We start from the raw sequence: 20,395 nt of genomic DNA on the forward strand, positions 1-20,395 counted from the left end.
AAACATATTTTTTTACTAGTGATGCACCAAAAATTAGGCCATCGAAAGACTATAGTCAATCATAAGCAAGATGGAGCCTTGGCAGTAAGACCGAAGAAGCACCCGCACCTTGGCTCTGGCAACTTGGGCGGTGGCTCTTCTAACCACGGCACGTGAACAACCCTGTTTTGTACCTCATCCCGACCGACCCAGACCTTAGAGACATTGTGTGTCCCTAAGTAACAGATTTGACTTGCCGACTTCCTTGACTCAATTTGTTCTAACATGCCAGAGGCCTTTCACATTTGAGACCTGCTAGGGATTTAGATATACGGTAGTGACGAATGCATTACAAGATCAGCTTCCCCTAAAATATATATGAAAATAATTGTGAAATATGTACCTTTGTGTTAACATTTTATTGACTAAATATGTGCTTAGGTGCGTTCAACTTTTTCCCAGAATCAGCCACTTTGGCAACAGCTGACGCAACTCAGTGGATTAAACTGTGTTGAATCCAAGCTTTCAATGGGGAAGCATGGAGTGGGTTGTTGCACTGCAGCGAAACTCGACAACATCATTGAATAATATGCACGGCCTTATATCGCCCACGGTTGCCGAGCATCTCTGTAAATGAAAGAGAAATGGGCAGCGGGCTTCCTCATGATGATTGGATGATTTGACTGAGGCTAAAAGCCATGATTGACAGCAAAATGAGCAAATCAGCAATCTTGAAATATAAACAAATGCCAGAGCATTTTTCTAGTTTTATTCTGTTGCTCCTGTTAAAATGGATAGTAAAAAAAAATTAAGTGGTTTTCTTTGTAAAATCTTCATCTTGATATCTTATCTGTTATTGGCAACTGTACTACTGTTAAGAGAGTAGCTGAAAATGAGCGTCCACTACTTGAAAGACAAGTGGCCGCCACTAGTATACGGCCTGTGTTACATTGTACAATAACAATAATGAAAACAGAGGAACACGATTTAAGAAAAAATATGTTAATGCTAGTAACACAGACTTGTTTTTGAATATATGTACAAACCCTGTTTCCATATGAGTTGGAAATTGTGTTGGATGTAAATATAAACGGAATACACTTGAGTTCATTATTTCTGTCAGCTTTTTAAAATGTTTTATTCATACTGTTGCAAAACTAGAAATATGCGATGCATTACATTGTATCGTTTGCATGTTCAAAATAAACAAACTGTAAACTGAAATGTTTTCTCCGTTGTCGTTGTTGATTTGAAAAATTTGCTTGAATTCCAAATCGACACGCCGCTGCCATGAGCGCTCGTTGCCGAGGCTTGAGTCAAAAACTTGATCACTGTATTAGCGGCAATACTGCTGTGGATTTTTTTTTCAATGAGAAAAAAATTCAGGGGGTGACCGGGAAGACGCCGAGACAGAAGGTTAAAATACGCAATTTCCCGGCAAAAACGGTAAGGTTGACAGACAGGTATGCTTCACATACACCTCGTACTGGAGTTTGTGTCAGATGAGTGCGGCTCTGGCCCAGCCTGGAGGAGGAGGGATACAGCACCCAGCGCAGAGAGAATGAGCGCTAATACTTTTACATCAAATCATTCTATATCGAAATTAATGATACAGTTGTGTTCAATATCTAGCTAAAAAGAAATATCGATATATTTATAATGTCATCATATGACCCAGCCGCAGTTGGCGGACAGGATGTTGATCTCTGAGCAATGCCCAAACGCACACATAAACTGTCGAATCACAACTTATGTTTGTTGTGTAGACACACGCAAAAACAACAATGTACAACAATATAATAACTCTTGATTTCTCAAATGGTACAACCCTGTTACAAATATCACTTAAACCGAAGGTGAAAATGCTTGTAATTGAAGGTATGTTTGAAAATTAAAACAAAAGAAGCTGAGAGACAGCTTGTAGGTCATATTATTCATAAGGTAAGGTACTCGTACGTTGAGTTACCACTGTACTGTAATTAAAAAAAAGGGTTACTGAAATTGGATGTGCTCACTTTTTTGGCATACTGTAAACTTTTTAATTTGTAACAGAAGTAACAGATGACAGCAAGGTTAATGCAGCATCTGCTTTCATACAAGACACTAAAAAATAAATAGTATGATTTGTCTACAAAAAAGTTGTCAGACCCTATATGCCTCAAAGTAATATGCCCTAAATGTGTTTGTGATTAAATAATTCAGCACTCACACTGTTTACATCTGACATATTGGCTATGATACTAAATCATGTTAACAATAGGGTATGGCTGAATTAGTGCTGTACTACAAAGAAAGGCAGTAAAGAAGAGAAATTAATTTATTTGTTGTGAAAAAACACAATTAACGCACAACATAAAATAAGGGCCAATGTTTGTACAAAAGGCTGCATGACATCTTGGTACTTGCCTCACTCTCTGCGAAGTGCCGGGCGCCTTTAAGGCAGAGGGAGGAACGCCTTAAGGTTTTCTCGTCGCCATCGTCAAACACTGTAAGGGTGACCATACAAACTGATGACAATGCTGTGACAGGAAGCCACAATTTAATGCAGGACAGGCACTACAATTACTACACATCATCAATAAACATCACTTAAGCACACATTTACACATTTTTGGATGAAATGTACACAATTCTACTAGTTATTTATTCAATGATTTCAGCGTCTCTCGAGGGAAACGGTGTGCGGCATGGCTGTATACATTTCTTTTCTCACTGATGAATGAAAAGAAAGATTGTGTACGGAGAATATTTTTTCAAAACAGCAGACAAGCCCCAAGGGCACACTTTAGTAACAAGCAGCAACTAAATAGACTGTGGCACAGGTTACAACTTAAGTAGATTTATTTAGGAAAAAGAACACACACTCACGAGTCGTTTCAATCATGTTAAATGTGTTTGCCTCTCAATTGTGCAACATTGCAATGGTTCTGAGTGTTAAAATAGATATGTTAACACAGTGTTAAAATAGATATGTTAACACTCAGAAACATTGAACATAACTCAAGCTGCACTATGTGAAAATGAGTTTGCCTTTTCCCAATAATGATCATGATCGTTTTCCAATAGCTTTGCACCACATATGATAAAATGTATTGCTGCATTTGGCTTTGCTGTTTTTCCCACTCTCACACTACTGTCATAATGTTGTTGTTTTTTTGGTCAATTACAGGGAGGACTTGCAGTCTGTCATCCTCCACAGCGCAAAAAAGCAAATAGACACAGTTCAGTAATAGCTCAGCAATGAACAGGTAAAAAGGCCAGATGTGTCCCGAGGGACATGGCTGAGAAGAAAAGAAGATCTACAGGAGAGTAAATATTGAAGTCCATCTGCACTGAATATAAAGAGGCAACTGTTCAAGACTACTTTAACCCTGAATTAGGGTACTCACTGACATAGTTGGAAATTCATGTCCTTCCTAAAAATAATTTGAATACATTACAAGGTTTTTGTTTCTTTTGTAACATCCTAACCATTTCATTGTTGTAGTTGTTGTTCATAGCCATATAATATGCATCAGTATAATATTCATGAATATCATACAGTAATTGTGCTTCACCGAGTAGTTGGAAGAAAGCATGTAGTTCTATGACCTTTTGATGAGGTGGGAGAAGCCCATTTTGAATACCCACAAATGTCGACAAACATGGCTTTTTGCCTACTTTTCTAAATAAAAACGTTTTAATGATAAATCACTCACCAACTGTGTAAATACTTGCGTCAGTCAATTTATTGATTGTGGCCTCCTGGTAAACTGCATCCTGATTCTTCACTTCTACAATAGCACCAACCTGTGGGACAGATATGTTGCTGATTTTTGGCTTCTTAACAAAACAAACCAGATTATCGCATTGTCTAAGGCTGCAAAATTAATACAATTTTAATCACAATCACAATTGGGGCTGGCGGATGTGGGTTCAGATCAGGGGATGTCGTTGTGGTTTGTAAAGCCTTTTGAGGTACTTGTGATTAAGGTCTGTATAAATAAATTGTGTTTGTTTGTGATTATTGACACTTAAAAAGCAGGCTGTGCTGCATATCAAAACAAACACTTTCACATCAAGATGCTGTTGCATGGAAGCTACAGCACCCTATCGTACATTTACCCCCCCACGCTAGTCGCCACTAATTATGGGCCCAGAGCTCCTTGAGTTGCTGCAGCTTGTCGGCTCGTGTTACAGCCCAGACTTCCGCAGGGTATAGTTCAGCGTGAGTCGAAGAGCTTTGCAACCCTGTTAGATTTCCGTAAATTGCCCTCCTTTACGGACATCCTAACAGGATTACCAAAATTATGGATTTTGAGGTTTTTGTGTGCATATAAAATACTCAAGCTTGTCAATCAAATTGTGGGGAAAAAGAAATCACGATCGCTTGCGATCGAATCGGCATTGAAGTGAATGGCCTTGCATTTGAAAATCTATAAAAGGTGAATATCACACATTCTGCTCAATATCCTGGATTGCAAGTTTATTAGAGACAGCTTTCTGTCATGTGCCAACTAGGCATGTGCCAGTTACCGGTTAAAAGGTATACCGCTGTATGAAAAAAAACAAATGGTTTTAAAACAAATATCATTTTCCTTCATACCGTATCATAACTGAGAGTGGAAGTTCATCCTTCAGGTTTGAAATGACTATGGTTTTGTGTAATGTATTTTCTCTATCTAATTAAACAAACAATCAACATTTCCAAGTCTGGTGATTTCAATTTTTTGCCAGGGGTTGTACATCGTTATGTATTGTAATCTATTATATGTCATCTCACTGATATTAATTTAAAAACAAATTTAATAAAGTATCAAATATTTATTAGTTATTTTTGTAAAAAATATAATTTAAAAAAATGGTTTTGAAAAAGGAACTGTCTTATGTTCGGGTCAAAGTAGTTTGATATAAATGTAGTAATATCTTTCTTATAACACAATGGCTTGTCATTTGAATCAAAAACAAAAAGTTCAAGGTAAAAAATCTGATATCCCATCTCACCTTTAGAGGACCTTTGATGCTCTCATCGTGGACCTCAGCTGTGGACAGATCTGCTTTAAAGGTCACCTGAGGAGGAGGGAAGTGATGAAGAGAATAGTCAGTTAAATGAATAATAGATCAATTATGTGACTGAAAGAGTTTGTAAAGTGAAATTGTTGAATATAATATTGTTGTTACAGCAAGTATCAGAATCAGAATCAGACATACTTTATTAATCCCCGAAGGGAAATTAAAATTTTCAGCACAATCCCATTCAAGATTAGACAAACATTACAGGGAGACAGAATAGGATCGCTGATGGGTCTGCCAACTTCCGAAGTATGAGAATTTTGTACTATGGTTAAACCCCCCATGGACATCTGTCTGTATGTAACGTTCACATCTGCGAGAACCAACTGTAGTTTTTTTCAGCTGTGAATGTCAGAGACAAACAAGCAGGCCATTCTTTCCCGACACATACACGTCATTGCATCTGCAGCCTTGACTAAGGGAGCCACAGTGGATCATAATCTGATCATGCATCTGGTAACAGTGACACCAAAAGGTGCACACGCAGCACACAGTGTGAAAACACAGCCAGGAGCACCGAATCTGTTTAGAATTGAAAAGGTCAAGACCTATTTTATAAACTCATTTTTGAAGGGAAATTTATGGCACTCACAAATCAAGTATTAGTGTATGTCACTGGCTCAATATTACAATTTTAAAACCAAAAACATTTAAAAGCCACCATTGACTACCATATGTATGTATTTGTCACCATTACAGAATAAATAAATTGTAATTTGGAATGAATAAAATGACTGGCATTCATGGATTTTATAAATAAAGTTGATTTGATTTGATTTTACTCACGCTGACACAGACAAAAGCAGTTCCCCTGTGTCTTCCTTTTTTCCTTCATTATATTCCTTCTTGCTTCGGTCCGGTTGTGCCAAACATTAAATACATCCATTTAATAAAGTCAAATACACGTAAGGCAACAAGAGAAGTATTCAACGTTTCTCTTTTGTAAAGTAATTCTATACTGCAGATATGGGCATCTACATCAACAATATGATTTTCCTGAGTGGCTCGACAGCAGATGTAAAAAAATAAAATACAAATTTTTTAAAAAAGTGTGTATGCCTGTGTGTGTGTGTGTGTGTGTGTGTGTGTGTGTGTGTGTGTGTGTGTGTGTGTGTTCACACAGGAGGCACAGCTTGCATGCTCACAGCAAGAAAAGGGTTGGATATAATGCACTAACCACTTTGGAAAATTAGCGCCCTCTAGGCAGTGGCATAGCTACAACTATTTACACAGAATAATTAATTACTCTCTTACTGTCATTTCGTGAGGATGATACAGCTGCAATGCCCTGATCTGAATCTTTTAAAAGGATTCCCCCATAAATATTACCTTATAATCAGCATTATCAATATAGCTATTTACAAGTTGCTGGTTCAAACACTGTAGATCTCAGATCAATGCAAGCTCACAAGATCTAATTACCAATATGATCCATGAAAATAATGTGGCTTTTCAAACTCTGATATCATAAAGTTAGCATAATCCCATGCTAATATTTTGCAATATAAAACCATAAGTAAGAAGTACCTTTATTTTTAAGCTATTTTCCACCTTTGAGTGTAGTTCACACACAGTTGTACTCTGGTTTGAACACAAGTCTCAGTATTACTAATGAGGTTGAAATTTTGGCCAATTTTGACATTGCTAAAATATTTCACATAATCAGCAGAAATCTTTTAATTTGTAGACAAAACACAACCTTATTGGCCAGTTGTAAGGATTTGTAGAAGAAGATTCTCTGTAAAAAAAAAAAAAAAAAAAAGTGTTTTGCCAAGCTCAGTGCCTCAACTCAGTCACTAATGCACCAAAAACATTTCTCACTCCAATACTGACTGTCACTTTGTCACCTCTGCAGCAAAATGCTTGTCGTGCCAGCAGCTCTGTAAGAGTCCAGTTGCTGCAATACTGACAGGCAGATGTATGCCAGATGAAAACAGCAGAGCTTTACTTTGTCCATACACTGATCCATGTGCTTACACTGGCCCAAATAGGAATCTTTAGGAATCTGCTGCCTGCAGGTAGCAAATTTACTCTATTCCTAGTCAATTTCAAATGTAACAACAGTGGCGAAAAGCAATCACTGTCTGGCTGGGAGGGAAGGATCAAGAAGACAAATGAAAGTAACAGAGATGATGTTGAACCACGGTCATGTAAGAGGCCAAAGAAAGGAATGAAAAGCTTGCAGAGACAGTTTCATCAGATATGGAGAGAATCACATTCTTGCCGCCTCTAATACAGGAAGTGTTTTCAGCACCTGGAAGGGCACAAAGTTCTCCCTCTCTGCAGACAGGACATCAATAACACCAGGACCTTTCTCACAACCCAGTGTTATTTCCGACATGGGCCTTTGACTACTGTGCTACTTACACTAAGAACACACTCACATTGGGCTATTTCATCTTTGTTGATTACCACTCCCTTCCCTTGCCACCTAAATGCTAAATAAATGGGTTGTACTCGTATAGCGCTTTTCTACCTTCAAGCTACTCAAAGCGCTTTGACACTACTTCCACATTTACCCATTCACACACACATTCACACACTGATGGAGGGAGCTGCCATGCAAGGCGCTAACCAGCACCCATCAGGAGCAAGGGTGAAGTGTCTTGCTCAGGACACAACGGACGTGACGAGGTTGGTACTAGGTGGGGATTGAACCAGGGACCCTCGGGTTGCGCACGGCCACTCTCCCACTGCGCCACGCCGTCCCGTCTTCTCACTTGTGGCCTTCACTCACGGTACTCAACTGCATTTGGGATTCAGCCTTTTTATGTGTGCCATTACTTTATTATACCACGTTGTTTGACTGCGACTTTCCTAACTATGTCACTTAATTGGAGCTTTTCCATTTTATTTCAATAAAACAACTTGGTGGATGTGGGTGATCAGTAATAATTACAGAGGCCTGGGGCACGGCATCAAATTGTGTCCAGGACTATCAGTTTAGGCTTCAGCAAATCCACTTAATTACTAGTATATGTACTTTTAAAGATGTGACACTTGTAACTGCATGTGTGTTTTGGTTGTACTAAACAGCAAACATCATAACTAAAATTAAAAACTACAGTCTGTTTATCAGTATAAAAAATGTGTATAACTAAAATTCAAAACTACGGTCTGTTTATCAGTATATAAAAATTGTGTTGTTTTTAAAAAAAAATACTTTAATACTATAGGTCATTAACTGTTCAGGGGGTTTCTTCTTAAAAGATTGAGTCAACTATCAAAAGATCTAAAAGTGACTGCTGCAGTGTCATACACCATGTATTTCTGGTGTCTGCTTTAAAGAAATCCTTTGATAATATTCCATAAAATATAAAGTTAATTTTTGATAATTTCCTCCAATAATTGGCAGTTAATCTAACATTTTACTATAATATGCTTTAATGTAATGCCTTGGAAACATTATTTTTGACAAGATTACGTTTTCATTGGCATGGTTTGTTTGCTTATTATACCTATGTCTTTTTTGGGGGGACTTTATTTGGAAGTCAATAAATAAAATTGATAAGATTTTTAAACATCAAATGAACAACTAAGGAAAATATTGCCATGTACATCCTTTGTCTATGCTTAAGCAATGCTAAATGGTGCTTTGGTTTGGTTTGCTATTTTGTAGCACTTAGGGTCAATGCAGTTAGGAGTTGTGTTTTTGGTAAACTAGATTCTAATTTTGCTCTCGGATCACAATTATACTTCAGTTTATCTTGTACATAAGCCATTTTAATGCATATATTGTTATTATTCCCGACACAACTTCTCCTTTTGGTACCAAAATGTTAATGTAAAATTGTGATTTTTTTTTTTAAATAAAATGACAGCCATCTTCCCAATGCCATTATTTGACATGCAGCCCAATATCATCAATAAATGTGGAAAGTTGCATGTTTCCTTCTGGCAGTTGTCTTCATAAATCTAATTGGAACGGCACCAAACAAAAGTTCCAGGATCATCACCTTGCCCAATGCAGATTTGCTATTAATGACTTAATATGACTTTCATCCCCACAGTTGCTTTTCCTTAGCCTATTGCAATCTTTTTTTCTGTTTACTTGTTAATGCTGCATTTTGTTTATTTTTTTCTACATTCAAATCCCATTTCCTTCAGGCAATTTCTTGCAGTTTGATTAGAGAAAGTGACTAAATTTTTCGCCTATTGGTTCTTTATTTGCATTTTCTGTGGTCAGACATATTGCTTGTGGTTTTCTGTCTTAACACTTTGATGTTTTCCTTGATCTATCAGTATGCTAGCCTTATACAACCTCCCCATGTTGTTTGTACAAGGTGCGGTTTTTAGACACAGACTTTTTATTTTTATTTTATTTATTTTTTTAACTTGGGACTTCCCATGGGCAGGATTTTGGACGCTGGCGGGCCGTAGTTTGGTGACCCCTGCTGTAGGTCATTAACTGTTTCAGGGGGGTTCTTCTTAAAAGATTGAGTCAACCATCAAAAGATTCTAATTTGCAATTCCATTAACCTTATATTTCTGGTGTCTGCTTTATTGACATCCTTCTATAAAATTTTATAAAATTTCAATTGAATTTTAGATAATTACCTCCAATCTATGGCAGTTAATCTAAGATTGTACTAAAATCTGCCTTAATTTAATGCCTTGGAAACATTTTTTGGGAAGAAGATTATGTTTTTATTGGCATGGTTCATTTGCCTATATTGTTCTTATCTTATCTAAGTCTTTTTTTGTTGGGTGACATTATTTGGAAGTCAATAAATAAAAAAGACAATTTTTTTAAACATCAAATTAACAAACGGTGCTTTGGTTTGTTGTTACATAGCACTTAGTTAGGAGTTCTGTTTTTGGTAAGTTAGATTTCTAAATTTGCTCTAGGATCATAATTATATTTCAGCTTATCTTGCACAAAAGCCTACATATATTGTTATTATTCTCGACACAGCTTCTCGTTTTGGTACCTGTACCTGTATCTGTATCTTTGACCTTGGTTCATAAATTCCATGCCATCTCTTGTGTAAATGTGTGCTGGTACTGTATGACAATAACATTTCTTAAATCATTTAATAGCAAACTAGGTTTATTTAGACTGCCCATATGACATCAATTTAAGGTTCGCGTTACAGGTAAAAATAATAATAATAATAATAATGGATTAGATTTATATCGCGCTTTTCTATTATTAGATACTCAAAGCGCTCACAGAGAAGTGGGAACCCATCATTCATTCACACCTGGTGGTGGTAAGCTATATCTGTAGCCACAGCTGCCCTGGGGTAGACTGACGGAAGCGTGGCTGCCAGTTTGCGCCTTCGGCCCCTCCGAGCACCAGCAATCATTCAGTCATCATTCATTCACCAGTGTGAGCGGCACCGGGGGCAAGGGTGAAGTGTCCTGCCCAAGGTCACAACGGCAGCGATTTGGATGTCAATAGGTGGGAAGCGAACCTGCAACCCTCAGGTTTCTGGCACGGTCGCTCTACCCACTACGCCATGCCGCTCCCTAGGTATAATTTGTTGTTGTGCTATTTGAATTTCATGGAAAACAACTAGGGTTGCCTGAAACTAATATTTTGGTACCGGTACCAAAATGTATTTTGATACTTTTCTAAAATACAGGGAACCATAAAAATGGCATTATTGGCTTTATTCTAATACATTTTTTTCACGATACATTAAACATACTGTTCTTAATGCAATCGAAGAAAAATGTTGGCCTTGAATAAAATAGTGAACATACAACTTTTCTTTTAGTGGTAAGTAAGCAAACAAAAGCTCCTAATTTGGCTGCTGATGTGTACAGTAACATATCGTGTCATTTCTCATTCTATCATTTTGTCAAAATTATAAGGGATAAGCACTAGAAAAAGGAATATTAATTTACTTGTCCATTTATTGTTAATAGCGGGTTATTTTCTGCCAGTGAGCTGCTGCATCGCCTCAGAGTTGGAAAAAGTTCATTCTATATTATAAATAACACCTCTCACTTGTATAGCAGAAGGTTGTGGCCATTAACTGAGAAGTTGGGCAACTTTGACATTTAACTAAGAACCAGGGATTACACGAAAAAAATGATAATGTTCACCCACGTGAGGCTTATGATTAATTCTTAATCTAAATAGGAAGATACAGTCATGGTCAAAAGTTTACATATACTTGTGAACGACATAATGTCATGGCTGTCTTGAGTTTCCAATAATTTCTCCAACTCTTATTTTCTTGTGATAGAGTGATTGGAGCACATACTTATTGGTCACAAAAAACATTAATGAAGTTTGGTTCTTTTATGAATTTATTATGGGTCTACTGAAAATGTGACCAAATCTGCTGGGTGAAAAGTATACATACACCAATGTTAATATTTGGTTACATATCCATTGGCAAGATTCACTGCATTAAGGCACTTTTGGTAGCCATCCACAAGCTTCTGGCAAGCTTCTGGTTTAATTTTTGACCAATTATCTTGACAAAATTGGTGCAGTTAAGCTAAATGTGTTCTTTTTCTGACATGGACTTGTTTCTTCAGCATTGTCCACACATTTAAGATGACACGAAAATTGAGCTGTTTGGCCACGATACCCAGCAATATGTTTAGAGGAGAAAAGGTGAAGCCTTTAATCCCAGGAACACAATTCCTACCGTCAAGCATGGTGGTGGTAGTATTATGCTCTGAGTCTGTTTTGCAGCCAATGGAACTGGTGCTTTACAGAGAATAAATGGGACAATGAAAAAGGAGGACTACTTCCATATTCTTCAGGATAACCTAAAATCATCAGCCAGGAAGTTGGTTATTGGGCGCAGTTGGGTGTTCCAACAGGACAATGACCCCAAACACATGTCAAAAGTGGTAAAGGAATGGCTAAATCAGGCTAGAATTGAGGTTTTAGAATGGCCTTCCCAAAGTCCTGACTTAAACGTGTGGGCAATGCTGAAGAAACAAGTCCATGTCTGAAAAACAACACATTTAAAGATAAAACACAAATTGTTGTAATTTGTTACAAAATCCAGTCATTTCACTTGCATTAGTTGACACTATATAGGCAGTTTTAACTCTGCTTATACTTAGCAAAAAAACAAGTAGCTGTGTGAGCGTCTGTGTATCGACATCTGCACAGCAGGGGAGCTGGTTAACTCATGAGAGTAGCGTCTGTGTGTTTGTTAGAATGGCAACATGTTGGCTGAGTGACATTGGTGAGTGGGTGGGCGAGTAAAGAGATAGAGAAGGAGCGTGTGCACTGCACAGTAGAGTGAGGAACAGGTCCAGTTGTGTCCTGCAAAACTATTAATAAAGCAACCGGATTGTCACGAATCGGCGGCCTTGTCATTCTGACCCGGAAGTGGAGCCTTAGAGACCCCTTGCTGGGTAAAGTGAAGGGTGTTAGCCCGACGAGAACGTCGACCCTGGAAGGAACATCTGCCCTGGACTCCTCGACTACTAGATAGCAGGACAGGTGTAACAATTAGAGGACAGGTGTAACAATTACATTATTACCGGTCACTCGTTGTACCTCCTTGTGCGGATGCGAATACAAACCCCGTTTCCATATGAGTTGGGATATTGTGTTGGATGTAAATATAAACGGAATACAATGATTAGCAAATCCTTTTCAACCCATATTCAGTTGAATATGCTACAAAGACAACATATTTGATGTTCAAACTGATAAACATTTTTCTTTTTTGCAAATAATCATTAACTTTAGAATTTGATGCCAGCAACACGTGACAAAGAAGTTGGGAAAGGTGGCAATAAATACTGATTAAGTTGAGGAATGCTCATCAAACACTTATTTGGAACATCCCACAGGTGTGCAGGCTAATTGGTAACAGGTGGGTTCCATGATTGTGTATAAAAGCAGCTTCCATGAAATGTTAAGTAATTCACAAACAAGGATGGGCGAGGGTCACCAATTTGTAAGCAAATTGTCGAACATTTTTAGAACAACATTTTTCAACGATCTATTGCAAGGAATTTAGGGAGTGGTTCTCAACCTTTTTTCAGTGATGTACCCTCTGTGAACATTTTTTAAATTCAAATACCCCCTAATCGGAGCAATGTATTTTTGGTTGAAAAAAAGAGATAAAGAAGTAAAATACAGCACTATGTCATCAGTTTCTGATTTTTTTAATTGTATAACAGTGCAAAAATATTGCTCATTTGTAGTGGTCTTTCTGGAACTATTAGGAATCTTTCTGGAACTATTAGGAAAAAAAGATATAAAAATAACTAAAAACTTGTTGAAAAATAAACAAGTGATTCAATTATAAATAAAGATTTCTACACATATAAGTAATCATCAACTTAAAGTGCCCTCTTTGGGGATTGTAATGGAGATCCATCTGGATTCATGAACTTAATCCTAAACATTTCTTCACAAAAAAAGAAATCTTTAACACCAATATTTATGGTACATGTCCACAAAAAATCTTGCTGTCATTACTGAATATTGCATTGTTGCATTTCTTTTTACAGTTTAAGAACTTACATTAATATTTTGTTGAAGTATTATTCAATAAATATATTCATAAAGGATTTTTGAATTGTTGCTATTTTTTTGAGTATTTAAAAAAAATCTCACGTACCCCTTGGCATACCTTCGAGTACCCCCAGGGGTACGCATACCCCCATTTGAGAACCACTGATCTACGGTCTGTAAAAATCATCAAAAGGTTCAGAGAATCTGGAGAAATCACTGCACGTAAGCAATGATATTACGGACATTTGATCCCTCAGGCGGTACTGCATCAAAAACCAACAGTGTGTAATGGATATCACCACATGGGCTCAGGAACACTTCATACAACCACTGTCAGTAACTACAGTTGGTCGCTGCATCTGTAAGTGAAATTCAAGTTTATTGTTCTTCGGTCAATGGTCAACAAAGCAAAAAAAACAGTTGTACATTCATAGATTGAAAATAAAAAGTTGTACATTCATAGATTGAAAATGAAAAATGTTACAGACCGAAAGGGTTTAGGCTGAAGTTAAACACTTATTGCGCCTAACCCTATAAACAAATTCAAGTACAAAATAAACTTCCGAAAGTTATAAAAAGTCCTTTGCACAACATATTATAAATACACATTTTAAACAACATTATAAACAACATCATAAACAACATGAACGTAGTTCAATTTTATACACAGTACAGGCATGTGAAATATCCCTGTGTACATATAAGACCTTTGCACTAATTATATATACAATATACACAAACAATTGTACTTCTATTATTATTTATATCTCATGTTTAATTTTTAATTAACATTAATCGTAGTATTAACTACAATGTTAATTCAAGAGTGATATATTTTTTCAAGACATTGGTCTTAAAGTGTTTTTTAAATGTGTGAATGGAACTGGAACATTTGAAGGAATCATCCAAGCTGTTCCACAGTTGAACTCCTCTAACAGAAACACATCTACTTTTTAAGCTTGTTCTTATTTTTGCTTTCTGAAAGAAAGCTGAACCTCTGAGGTCATAGGGATTCTCTCTGGGTTTAAATCTCACTTGTAGACACCCAGGCAGCATGTGGTTATGAGCTTTAAAAGCCACAATAGTAGTATTGAGGTCAACAAGATCGTGCAGTTTTAATGTTTTTAATTTAATGAACAGAGCATTGGTATGGTCATGATAATTCGCATAAGTTACAATTCTAATCGCTTTCTTTTGAAGTAAAAATATAGAGTTGATGTTTGATTTGTAATTGTTTCCCCAGATTTCAACACAATAGTTAAGATATGGGAGTATGAAAGAATTATATAACATGATAAGAGCCTTTTGATTCACAGAGTTTTTAATTTTATGTAACATAGCAATATTTTTTGCCATCTTTGTCTTAAGTATATTTATGTACAGTTTCCAATTTAATTTATCATCTATATATATTCCCAAAAATTTTATTGAATACACCCTTTCTATCTCCATATCATCAATTCTTATATGGCGCTGTATGTTATTTTTCCTATTTCCAAAAATTATATATTTAGTTTTATTTAGGTTGATTGATAATTTATTGGCATCAAACCATTGCTTTAGTATGTGGAGTTCAATCTCTACAGTCTCTAGGAGTTGGTCAAGGTCTTGCCCAGAACAGTACAGACTTGTATCATCAGCAAAAAGAATACAGTTGAGTTTTTTAAGTATTTTGGAAATATCATTAATATACAGTAAAAACAATTTTGGCCCCAGTACAGAACCTTGGGGTACTCCATGTGTTATGATCTTTTTGTCTGAATCTACATTGTTCATATGCACATACTGCTCTCTCCCACCAAGATAACTTTTCAACCAATCATGAGCAAGACCTCTGACACCATACCTATGCATTTTGTTTAAAAGTAATGTGTGATCAATGGTGTCAAAGGCCTTGCTCAGATCAATAAAAACACCAACAGCAAACTCCCTCTTATCAATTGCAGTGGTTACCTCCTCAACTAGTTCCATCACTGCCATGGAAGTGGACCTGTTAGATCGAAAACCGTATTGGTGTTCACTTAGCAAGTGATGCTTATCAATAAAACTGTCGAGTCTTGACACAAATAATTTTTCAAGGACTTTTGAAAATTGTGAGAGTAAAGAAATAGGCCTATAGTTTGTGAACTGATGCTTATCTCCACTTTTGAAGATGGGAATGACTTTTGCCGTTTTCATTTTCTTTGGGAAGACACCTTTTATAAAAGAAATATTGCAAATATAAGTGAAGGGAACAGCTATAAAATCAACAACTTCCTTGATCAGAGAAAAGTCCAAGTCACAGCAGTCTGTTGACTTCTTGTTTTCCTGAGAATTTACAATTGTTTTGATTTCACTTTCATTAACGGGGGAAATAAAAAACGATTCTAAATTGTTTTGAATGGTTTGTTCATTAAATTTTGCACTGTTTTCAGGCTGTACAATTTCATTTGCTAGATTAGGTCCAACATTTACAAAAAAATTGTTAAAAGCATCAGTTATCCCTTTAGGGTCATTTATAGTTAGATTATTTTCTATAAAATAGCTAGGATGTTCCTTATGTGTCATGTTTTTTTTTTTAATGATACCATTTAAAACTTTCCACATACCCTGGATGCTATTTTTATGTTGTTCTAATAGGTTACAGTAATATGTTCGCTTGCAGTGCTTTATTATTTGTGTTAACTTATTTTTGTACGTTTTATATTTGTGTTCAGTTTCTTTGGTTCTGTACTTTAAATGTCTTCTGTAAAGATAATTTTTCTTTTTGCAAGACTTCAGTATTCCTCTTGTGATCCACGGTTTGTCTTTAACGGTGCTGTCTTTAATGACATGTTTTTTAATTGGACAGTGCTTATCGTACAGTTTTATGAAAATATTGAGAAAAGTTTCATATGCCTCATCCGGGTCTGTGGAGGTATAAACCTCCCTCCAGTCTTGGGCACATAACTCAGACTTGAATGCTGCCATAGTTTCGTGTGTTTGATGTCTAATAAATCTATATTGGACAGCTTTTTTATCTTTTCTCCTATCAAAGAAATCGTGGAAAATGCTGAATACAGGTAGATGATCGCTTATATCATTAAATAGTAATCCTGCTGTTATTTGATTCTCCGGTTGATTGGTGAAAATGTTATCGATCAGTGTGGCAAAGTCTACGGTTATTCGGGTTGGTTTTGTTATAAGGGGAAAGAAATTATTACTGTACAATCCTGTTATAAAATCTGTTGTTTTGGTACTGTCCATGGGATTCATAAGATTAATATTAAAATCACCGCACACAATATGGATTTTATTTGACTTACTAAATATATAATCAAGTTTTTCATTGAATGTATCCAAACATGATCCAGGTGTTCTATAGACACAACTGACGTTTATTTGTTTTGATTTTTCTACTTCGATTTCTACAGTTATACATTCAAATACTCCAGCAATAGCAGTAGATTTGCTTTCAATCTTCCAACATTTTAAATCTTTATTTACAAAAAGTGCAACTCCTCCTCCCCTTTTTTCAACTCTGTTTGTGGTGAATAATTCATAACCATCCAATCTCATTTCACAGCACTTGTTATCGTCAAGCCAAGTCTCTGAGAATGCAACAACACTAAATTTTTTGAACTGGCTCAAATATTCAGTAATATTGTCAAGATTTTTAAACAAGCTTCGGCTATTGAAGTGTATTACAGTAAATGATTTGTCCGTATTCACACATTTAAATTGTTCATCTGTGTAGTACTCACAGTTTCTGGTAATATTATTGTAAAGATTGCAATCGGGATCTATATCACTGCCAAACTCATTTAAATTACAGTTATAAATGATATTGTCATAAAAGTCTAGTTGGGTATAATTATAATTATTACACAATTCACTACTATAAATATTATCAGTGCTTCTACGTTCAATTTCCTTATTACCAATATTGGTAAAGATATTTTTCAATTCACATTCCATTTTATTCTAGTTTATTTTTCTTTGTACAAGTGACACATTTGTATCCACCTCCAGTGAAACATGTGCATAGAAACACACACACACATAATATGATCATACAGTTCAGGTCTTAAACTCACTGTGACTCACAAACACAGTTTGTTGATGGGATCGTTATGGAGAGTCTTTATACGCCTGGATGTAGCTGTCAGCTTCGGCTACTGATCCGAGCCAAACGCGGATGCCGTCCGTCTTTGTGATGCGGAGCTTGGCCGGGTAGAGTAGCGAGGGTTTGAGTCCCATCTGGTACAAAGACGCCATCACAGTCCGGTAGGCCCTCCGCTGATTGACTACCTCAGGAGAGTAGTCCTCGTACACCCGAAAAGCATGCCCGTGGAAGTGCAGCGTTCCTCTCTTTCTAGCCTCCCGAATCAACAGGTCTTTGTTCTGGAAGCGGTGAAAGGAAAGCAGAATAGGTCGCGGCTTGTCCCCGTGTCCCGGCTTGGGAGCCAGGCTACGATGAGCGCGGTCCAGCTCAGGTGGAGAGGCGAATACTTCCTCGCCAAGTACTTCCTTCAGCAAATGGGAAAAAAACTTTGTTGGTTGCGGGCCTTCTATCCCTTCAGGTAAGCCAACGAGCCGGGCATTACTCCGCCTGTTCCTTCCCTCCAGGTCGGTTAGTTTAGCTTTTAGCTTCATGTTGTCAGCCTGCAGCATGTCACAAACAGCCTCTACTTGCTCCAACCGCTGATGTACGGATTCGGCATTTTCCTCCAAAGAGGTCAGTCTGTGGTTATGATTGCTGACCGTCTCTTGAAGTCCGTCCAGCTTCTCATTCACCTCGCAAAAGGATGTTTTGAGCTCATTTAGCAGGGTTGATCTGTGGTCCGATAAAATAGCAATCAGCTCGGATTTGCTAACAGGTGTAGCATCGGCATCTGCCTTTTCTTGTGATTTTACGGATTTGGGAGGCATTGTCAGTCAGGAAGCGTGTTGTTTGTGAGTTGTAGTGGTAGAAAGACGTTACCAGCAGTAGATGCTCGTGAAATTCAGGTCGGGTGCATGTCAAAGGAATAGTGTAGCAGGAGCTGGAGGCTAACACGTCTTCACGCCATGGATTTTAACTTAAGTGCAAGTTAAAACTCTACTATGCAAAGCGAAAGCCATTTATCAACAACACCTAAGAACGCAGCCGGCTTTACTGGGCCCGAACTCATCTAAGATGGACTGATGCAAAGTGGAAAAGTGTTCTGTGGTCTGACGAATCCACATTTCAAATTATTTTTGGACAGTGTGAGTGTGGTGTCCTCCGGAACAAAGAGGAAAATAACCATCCGGATTGTTATAGCCGCAAAGTTCAAAAGCCAGCATCTGTGAATGTATGGAGGTGTATTAGTGCCCAAGGCATGGGTAACTTACACATCTGTGAAAGAACCATTAATGCTGAATGGTCCATACAGGTTTTGGAGCAACATATGTTGTCATCCAAGCAACATTATTATGGACGCCCCTGCTTATTTCAGCAAAACAATGCCAAGCCATGTGTTACAACAGCGTGGCTTCATAGTAAAAGAGTGCGGGTACTCTCCTGGCCCGACTGCAGTCCAGACATGTCTCCCATCGAAAATGTGTGGTGCATTATGAAGCGTAAAATACGACAACAAGACCCCCAACTGTTGAACAACTTAAGCTGTGCATCAAGCAAGAATGGTAAAGAATTCCACTTTTAAAGCTTCAACAATTAGTTTCCTCACTTCCCAAACGTTTATTGAGTGTCGTTCAAAGAAAATGTGATGTAACACAGTGGTGAACATGCCCTTTCCCAACTACTTTGGCATGTGTTGCAGCCATGAAATTCTAAGTTAATTATTATTTGCAAAAAAAAAAAAAGTTTATGAGTTTGAACATCAAATATCTTGTCTTTGTAGTGCATTCAGTTGAATATGGGTTGAAAAGGATTTGCAAATCATTGTATTCCGTTTATATTTACATCTAACACAATTTCCCAACTCATATGGAAACGGGGTTTGTACTTATTATTTAAATGTTTACCTAAGTTTGAAGCATGGTAATACTAATGACGAGGCATGTTTTAAAGCAATAATTGCAGAAATTGTTAGCTTTGAAGACCAAATACTTCCAAATTGTGCTTCACGCACCCTCTTTATTAACCAGTAGAAATTTGTTTTTTTGCCATTCTTCCTCTCCAAGAGGTTATTGCTTGTATGCACTTTGTGTGCGCATTTTGACACACTCAGCATCATGCGCCTCGGCTCTGCAGTCACCGCCGCAGAGCAGCATTCAGATGAAAGAACAGTACCGGTACTTTTCAAAAGGTAGTGTGGAACCGATTTCAATTAATTAGGTACCGGTATACCGTACAAATCGAGCATGTAGCCACTAAAAGCGACAAAAAGAGTGAATGCTCTTGAAGCATGCATATCGAAATTTATCGACGCTGGAAAACTTACCGACTTTATTTACCGAATACTTACCGAAATTAATGTGATGCCGTAATGCTAAAAATTACCAAAAAACATAAATATTGAATTTTATTAATGTCCCTGTTACTACATTACATATATACTTACATCATGCATACAAAACGTTAATGAATGTTTTTGGATGTTTTTAGAGTGCTATAGAGACAGAATAGAGTGAATCCCATTACCTCCATTGTTAGCTGACTTTTGCCAGAGTTTAAAGGCAAAAAAAAAGAAAAACGTGTTCTTTTCTGACATAATGAATTAGAATTATAGGCAAAATGCAAAAAAATTGATAGTTCCCTTTTAAGTATACAAACGAAAACCTATATTGAGATGTTGACATAGGAAATACAAACAAATATGATACAAACATCCATATTCTTTGACACGGCTCCCAATATTGTCTAAAAAAAGTTTTATACTAAACACTTTTAACAAAGGGTAGCAGAGGTGTGTGTAAAATCAGCATGGGGCTAATTGACTATTTTTACGAGCCTTCAAGTGCAGAACAGCATCA

At 37.0% G+C, this 20,395-nt stretch overlaps 1 protein-coding gene across 2 annotated transcripts in view; it reads right to left on the reverse strand.

Annotated features, from left to right (window-relative positions):
* arid4b (AT-rich interaction domain 4B) overlaps positions 1–20,395 on the reverse strand; it is a 123,738-nt gene that overhangs the window by 49,237 nt on the left and 54,106 nt on the right. For both annotated transcript variants that reach the window (XM_061910625.1, XM_061910626.1), the window contains exons 4-6: positions 4,963–5,028; positions 3,678–3,768; positions 2,386–2,465 (exon numbers count right to left, since the gene is read on the reverse strand). In XM_061910625.1, the coding sequence (XP_061766609.1) occupies positions 2,386–2,465; positions 3,678–3,768; positions 4,963–5,028 (237 nt within the window). The remainder of the gene's footprint in view (positions 1–2,385; positions 2,466–3,677; positions 3,769–4,962; positions 5,029–20,395) is intronic.

The sequence above is a fragment of the Nerophis ophidion genome, linkage group LG09 (assembly GCF_033978795.1).
Source record: "Nerophis ophidion isolate RoL-2023_Sa linkage group LG09, RoL_Noph_v1.0, whole genome shotgun sequence".
Lineage (NCBI taxonomy): Eukaryota > Metazoa > Chordata > Actinopteri > Syngnathiformes > Syngnathidae > Nerophis > Nerophis ophidion.